Source organism: Lutra lutra, chromosome 2 (assembly GCF_902655055.1).
Source record: "Lutra lutra chromosome 2, mLutLut1.2, whole genome shotgun sequence".
Classification (NCBI taxonomy): domain Eukaryota; kingdom Metazoa; phylum Chordata; class Mammalia; order Carnivora; family Mustelidae; genus Lutra; species Lutra lutra.
The window spans coordinates 103,972,257-103,979,594 of record NC_062279.1 but is presented as its reverse complement, the minus strand read 5'-3'; the positions used below and the strand labels follow the sequence as shown (position 1 = coordinate 103,979,594).

The 7,338-nt window shown below is 36.3% G+C and overlaps 1 protein-coding gene across 6 annotated transcripts in view; it reads left to right on the top strand.

Annotated features, from left to right (window-relative positions):
• Positions 1-221: 221 nt before the first annotated feature.
• CENPE (centromere protein E) overlaps positions 222-7,338 on the top strand; it is a 77,685-nt gene continuing 70,568 nt past the window's right edge. For 3 of the 6 annotated variants that reach the window (XM_047718121.1, XM_047718118.1, XM_047718123.1), the window contains exons 1-8: positions 222-364; positions 1,853-1,944; positions 4,023-4,112; positions 4,228-4,346; positions 5,031-5,150; positions 5,562-5,643; positions 5,801-5,868; positions 5,941-6,006. In XM_047718121.1, coding sequence (XP_047574077.1) covers positions 309-364; positions 1,853-1,944; positions 4,023-4,112; positions 4,228-4,346; positions 5,031-5,150; positions 5,562-5,643; positions 5,801-5,868; positions 5,941-6,006 — 693 coding nt within the window. In that variant the 5' untranslated portion in view covers positions 222-308. The remainder of the gene's footprint in view (positions 365-1,852; positions 1,945-4,022; positions 4,113-4,227; positions 4,347-5,030; positions 5,151-5,561; positions 5,644-5,800; positions 5,869-5,940; positions 6,007-7,338) is intronic. The other 3 variants (XM_047718119.1, XM_047718122.1, XM_047718117.1) reach the window with 1 other exon arrangement.

Genomic DNA, 7,338 nt, shown 5'->3' with positions numbered 1-7,338 from the left:
TAGTAGCTGTCCCAGCTTTAGCCAGAAGAGCCGCTCACCTCCTGCTCCCCTCAGCCCGGCTCTGCGACTTCCTAGCCTGTCTCCTCCACATCCTTTAACCACCCCTTCCACCCTTTATCCGTGGACGCGCCGCCGGCCTCGCGTCCCCCGCGCTGGGCGCCGTGGAACAATCCGTGACGTCATGAGGCCGCGGCTCAATCAGACGCGGCGTTTGGGAAATTTTAAACTTAAAGGCGGGGCGACCCGTGCTCTCCGAAACCTAGAAGGTAGAGCGTCTGGGCCAGTTCTCTGGGGTCTAACCGAGCGGGATGGCGGAGGAAGGGGCTGTGGCGGTCTGCGTGCGGGTCCGGCCGCTCAACAACAGGTACGTAGGCCAGACCCAGACCGGGATCCCGCTGGGGCCTCGGGTGTGGGCCTGAGCCGGAGAGTTCCCGCTGCTCCTTCCCGGTTCCGTGGCTTGGGATCTCGGCCCCTTACCGGCTTTGTGTCCCTATCTATAAGTGACGGAGAAGGATCGGAGGATCTGGAAGATACTTTCCATCTGTAGGAGTCTCTTAAACGTGTAACTCAGGCTGGCCAACGATAAAGACCTTGCCGCTGGCACCGCACTGCCGTTCTCCATCTGAGCCTCCTTACCACACCCCACCCCATTCCTTAAAGGAAGTCGTATCGGGTAATTCTTACAGGCACTCATCACAGTTGGTCATTTTGCACCTAACTCTCTCCCTCTTCACTGTGTATTCCTTGAGAGCAAGGACTAGTCTGTCTTATTGCGCTGTATTCCTAGGCACTCAAGATTTCATTCAGTCAGTGGCTGAATTCAACGTCCGGAACGTTGAATGGCTGAAATTCATCAATCCTTTTTTTTTTTTTTTTTTTTAAGTACAGTGTGCACTATTAAACAGACACTACCATCATTGCCCCTGTGGATCCACATTAGGAGGGCAGACAGGAAATAAAGTAAAAAATATAGAATGTTAAGTTGACATTCATGTTACAGGAGTAATAAATGCTATAGAGAAAAAGCAGAAAGGGGAAGAAATGAAGTCTTTGCTTCTCTAGTCTCTGTCCCTTACCCCAGAATACTAACATACTTTGTGTTTGAGAAATATTTGTTAAATATCACAAGGTGTTTAATAAATGACAATATCAAAATGAGGAATTTCCTATTTTTTAAGGGTTTCTTATCTAATGCATTAGGAGACAGTTACGTAAAGAAACCATTACAATACATGGTAAACAAGTGTTATGATAGGTGGAGAGTGTTTGCTAGAGGAGTCATTAATCCCTCTGAGATGACACTAGTGACAGGGGTGTCAGGAAAATCCTGACACTTCATGAATTAAAGAATAGTTAAATAACTTAATGGAAAGGTTAGTCAGGGTATCCCAGACACAGAGGGGCTGCATTTCTTATTTCGATGGGGACCTTCAGGTAGCTGTATGGAGTTAGGTATATATCAGAATTTAGAGCAAGATAACATTAAAGAGAGAAATAAGCATGATCCAAGTCTAGTGTGCCATATTAAAAATTTTAGGTATTCTTTTTAAAGTTTTAAGCAAGAGGGATATAATTAGAGTTGCACTTTGAATGTATTTTTTTACCAACCAGTACTGGGTAGGAGGGTAGAAATGAAGAACTTGACAAGGAAATCCCCATGTGAAGGCAGGAAGTCACTGGCCCCCACTTAAAAGTGTAGACCCCTCAAAGGTGGATTTTCCATGTTTCTCATATATAGTATAAGTCGATACTGTCTTTTAAAGTATTCTTCAGAAGATGGAATCTTTTATCTGTCATATAACATGACTTCTATGATCAGTTATACTAAAATGCAGTGTTTTTATTGTTTCAGAGAAGAAGCTCTTGGAGGAGATACCCAAGTTTACTGGAAAACTGACAATAATGCTATTTATCAAGTTGATGGCAGTAAATCCTTCAATTTTGGTAGGCTTATAATAGCATCAAAAGTTAATCTGTTATCCTTTTCCTATTAGGAGTAAAAAGGCTTATCAGTGATAGTGGATTTGTCATTAAAGATCAGACTAAGTCTTATATAAACTGCTTCAGTAGAAACTAAAAAATTATTCATCCATCATGTATGATAAGTAAGATAATAAACTGATATTTAAAATGAAGTTATAGTCATAGTGCCTTATGGTTGAAACTAACATTCTTTCCTTTCTTCACTAGTTTTTTTGTGGCCTAAAACTCATAAACCCTAAAGTATGTTGCTTAATGTCAATTCATGTTTATGATCTTTCAATTTAGTATATATTTCCCACAGTTATTTTTGAGAAAATTCTTTAAAGAATAAATAGTAAAGATAGTCCTTCATTTTCTGTTGGAATACAGCAGAGACCTACCCTGGCCTTTGTGGAACTTATCATATGGTGAGAAAGACTTTAAATGAGTAATTATACTTGTGTTGACATAAGCTTTGGGAGAGTTTATAGCGGGTCTAACTAGTCTAAAAGGGTATCTAAGAGGCTACCACTGATACTGGGACCTGCAGGATAAGTGAGACCTAGCTAGGGCAGAGGGACATAGAGATTCCGAAGGTTGACAAGGCTGATTTGTGTATTGGTTTAATATGGATGTATTGGTGACAGTGTGTCAGACACAGTCATACAGACATATTAACTCAATTAACTCAATACTCCTGACAAGTTTATATTATAGGTACCTTTCTATTTCAGTAAGGAACTGACATAGGCCTGGAGTCACACAGCAAGCAAATGGAAGAGTCAGCCTCTAAATCCAGCTGCATTAACATGCTGCCGCTTAGGCACCTCAGAACAACATTGAGGTCTTTTCAAAAACTTCAGGAGTAAGAATGGTTAGGTTGTTGAACAAACATTAAACTAGAAAGCCATCATAAAAGGTTTTGGAGCAAAGATCTATAGAAGAGAAAACAATTTCTGGTAAAGGACTGTTTTAGAGCATTAATATAATTTTTAAAAAGGTAAAACAATATATCCCAGAGATTAAAAAACCAAGAATGGGGGATACACAAGCATTCAGACACATGAACTATAGATTCTCAGTAGCTGTGTATGTCCATAGAGGATTTAGAGTTATCCACCCATCTAAAGCAAATGGCATTAAGATTTGAATCATCCTACCATCTCTCCTTGCTCTAAAATCATAACCCCTAAGCCGCCTTCAGATGGCACTTTGGTTTTCCATTTTGTTCTGCCAAAAGCGCAGATGTGTAGTCAGAATGTAAGCAGTCTGACCATTGAATTTCTTGTTAGAGATAGATACATTTCCTTCCTGATTTACAAATCCATTTCTTGTGAGATTTTTAATATGAGGCCAGCATTGAAAGGTAGGCCATTTTTAATGTGCTAATTATGCTAACAAAAGCAGAGAACCACATCCTAAACTAGTGAACTCATCAGCACAAATGCACTGTAAACCCAGCCTCCTTTAGCAGCCAGCCAACTAGTCATTCCCTGTAACCTTTCAGCTTTTCTCAGGTCTCCTCCATATGTGTGCATTTCTCAGTTTAGTTCGAGGTAGACCTTCTTGTCAAATATGTTATAAACTTTAAAATTTCTCAAAGCATAGTAATAGTTCACATTTCATAAGTATTAACCATATATTCATAATAATTCTATGAGGAAGAGAACACATATCCATTTTGCAGATTAGGTAAGTGAGGCACAGAGACATCAACCACCTTGCCCAAAGTCACACAGCTTATAAGTGGTGGAACCAGATTTGCACACAGTCTGATTCTATACTCCTGAATTCAGCCACTATGCCCTATTGTCTCTTGAAAATGCATAGGATAGCTAAGAAGTCTGATGTGTATTTTTTCTTTGTGAGGACCAACACATCTTACATTATAGAGAAGTATATTTTCAAAGGACCGATAAGATGAAGAGAATATTGTGTCCTAAATATTTAATCTTACCATAGCCTGATAATCTTATTTCTTTGGACAACCACTAGGAAAACAAAGTTGATTTGTTTGATTTAACTTCAGTGTGTATGTGTATGGTTTTTTTTTTTTTTAGATCGTGTCTTTCACAGTAATGAAACTACTAAAAATGTGTATGAAGAAATAGCAGTACCAATCATAGATTCTGCCATACAAGGCTACAATGGTTTGTATTCACTGTAGAAATATCTTAGTATCAGTTCTCTATTCAAGTATTAATAGTTTTACACCCCATAGATTCATTTTTAATCTTTGCATGTGTGTGTGTTTTGTTTTTACAGGTACCATATTTGCCTATGGTCAGACTGCTTCAGGAAAAACATATACCATGATGGGTTCAGAAGATTATTTGGGAGTAATACCCAGAGCAATTCATGACATTTTCCAAAAAATTAAAAAGGTAAATACCTTAGCTAAATTTCTGTTAAATATAGGTAAAAGTATTAATAGTCTCTTGTAATGATGACAGGAAGTAGATTTATAGTTGTCTCTTCATTAGCCATGGGTAAAGAAGACATAACATAGATTCACTTTTTTCCCCACAAACTTACTTTGTAGGGCCTAAAGGCCTTTCAGTCATTCACTTAAATCCTGAAACAATGCTAATCACACCAAAAAGTGGGTGTTGAGGAACAAGAAAATCTTACCAGAATGGTTAGCTCCTCCTTGCTTGTTTGTTTACCTACCAGTGATTATTAAGGAGTAGAGGAAAAGTAGAGGTAGGAAAAAGGCCAGAATAAGCAACCTAACTAAAAGTTGGTTTTAGGTTTATTTTTTCATTACTGTTTTAATGATTTTTAATGTCCTTATTTGAGTATCTGTTGGTGGGGTTTGAGTTTAGAGAGTTGGACTGGGCATTCCCCTAATTATTTGATACTATACTTTTCATTATTTCTGAAACATATTTTTATATTTTTGTGTTTATCATCAATATTAAACCATATGAGGTTTCATTTCTTGTTTGCTTTACAAAGATAATTTCTGAGAATATTTTAATATTTAATGCTAGCACATAAGTATTCAATATTGGTTTTTTATAAATGGATGATCTCTGATGTTTTTATACATTTATTTTTCCCTCTAGTTTCCCGACAGGGAGTTTCTCTTACGTGTATCTTACATGGAGATATACAACGAAACCATTACAGACTTACTCTGTGACACTCAGAAAATGAAGCCTTTAATAATTCGGGAAGACTTCAATGTGAGTTACAGAGTTGAAATAGCTCTAAAAATAGTTGCTTATTGGGATTATTGTTCTTGAACATTTACCTTTAATTTCTATATTTTTAAACTATCTCCTGTTTTATGGTTTATTTTTTCTTTCGTGTTTATAAAGACAACATATGAACTATGTATAATTTTAAACATTGGCAATTGTAATATTTTGGTGTAAGTACCTTAAAAAAGAACAAGATGGAAGTATCAGGTTAGAATTTGCTGTGCTTTGGTATAGGAAATAAATTGTACATATCATAAGTTTACTTGTTATTTTCATACATTTTCCACCAGTAACTTCCACAAATGAATTCTATAATAGTTGACAAATTCTTTTTGAGATGCACACTTTTTAGTGACTTCTCCTCTACTCTTTTCATAATTAAACTTGTTTCAGAGGAATGTGTATGTGGCTGATCTCACAGAAGAAGTTGTTTACACATCAGAAATGGCTTTAAAGTGGATCACAAAAGGAGAAAGTAAGACTTTATAGTGTATTTCCCCAAAACACTTATAAAAAGTATTCAGTTAAACGTATTTAGGCTTCAAGTCACACTTTTCATTCTTAAAAATAGAAGTTAATGTTTTTCTTTGAATTTTAATGTACACAGCTGAAATATGACTTTCTTTTTACAGAGAACAGACATTATGGAATTACAAAAATGAATCAAAGAAGCAGTCGCTCCCATACCATTTTTAGGATGGTAGGTGACTCTCTGTTTGGCCTTTCCAGTTAAAAGTGCACTAATTTTTTACAAGCTTTCTTTTCTTTCTAGATTTTGGAAAGTAGAGAGAAAGGGGAACCTTCCAATTGTGATGGATCCGTCAAAGTGTCCCATTTGGTGAGTATTGATGGACCACGGTACTGTACTGTATGGGCCAAAGCATAATTTAATTTGGCTGCTGAATGTTTGGTTTCATAAGGACTGTTAACTAAATCAAACAAGCAAAAACATGTATAAATTGGTAATTTTAGTCTCATCGGTAAACATGGGATTACTAGCTAAAACATAGGAAGAATTCAGAGGGTCTTTCTTCCTGTTATGTTATGGCTGCCTCTCCTAAAACTTAGATGGAAGGACTTTTCCTAACCAGAGTTGTTGGGGGGAGATTTTCGATATTCATTTAAAGAGTTAAGAGTGTTCTTGGAACAGGAGTGGAAACCGTTCTGTTTTGTTGTTGTTGTTGTTATTGTTGTTATTTTGTCTCAGCCAATAGAATTGAGACTCATGAGATCAACAAAAACCTAGCTGGGACTGTTAAACAATAAATCACATTATTTAAGTATATTCTTAAATATAATAAGAAAATGTTTTATATTATAAACATAGTGTTTTAGACTATAAATTCCTTGAAGGAAAGAGTGATATCTTATCTTTATAGCCTCAACACATTATACATAGTTTATATTCAATACCTGTTTGTTGAATAGTGAATATATACATTATGGAAACATTCTTTTTTTGCACCAAGTAAACCTTCCATTTCCTTCTTGCTGCAATATATTATTTCTCTCTCTTTTTCTGTGCTTCCTTCCGTTCCTTGCCAATATTCTCTGTTTTCAAGGTCTAAATTTTTTAGCATGTGGGAAATGACTTAGGATTATTCTATCCGATTTGAAAATTTCAGGAAAAAAAAATCTATAATATGTTTTTTCATTTTCAGATTTGAAAAATCAGTCTTGATTAAATATCTAATTCTAGTTCACCTCCGTTATTTACTTTACAGCGTAAAATTTCTTTTAGTTAATGACCTTGCTTTGATTTAGCAACAACAATAACACAAAACCTAACTTCTGTTTTGTCTTCTAAACCTAATCTGTGATACTTCACTACAATTTTAACATTTCTCTTATTAATTTGTTTTTAATACTCTTGACATATTCAGTGATCCATTTGGTGACTTTTTCCATATTCTTTGATGCTATATCAAATGGTACTATAGATACCTTCTGGTCCAACCCTTCACCTTCCCACTTACTCTAAGCATCTTCGGAAGAAGTCTTCCCCAAAAAAGTCATTTTCAGGCTCTTTGGAGGTGGCATGCATGCATTTATTTATTTACTTACTTATTTATTTTAGTGTCTTTTGCCCTTTCGGTTCTTAATACCCAGCATCTTTCAGATCCATTCCTTCTTTACTCCCTTTGTGGTTTCTTTTTCCTACCCTCCTACC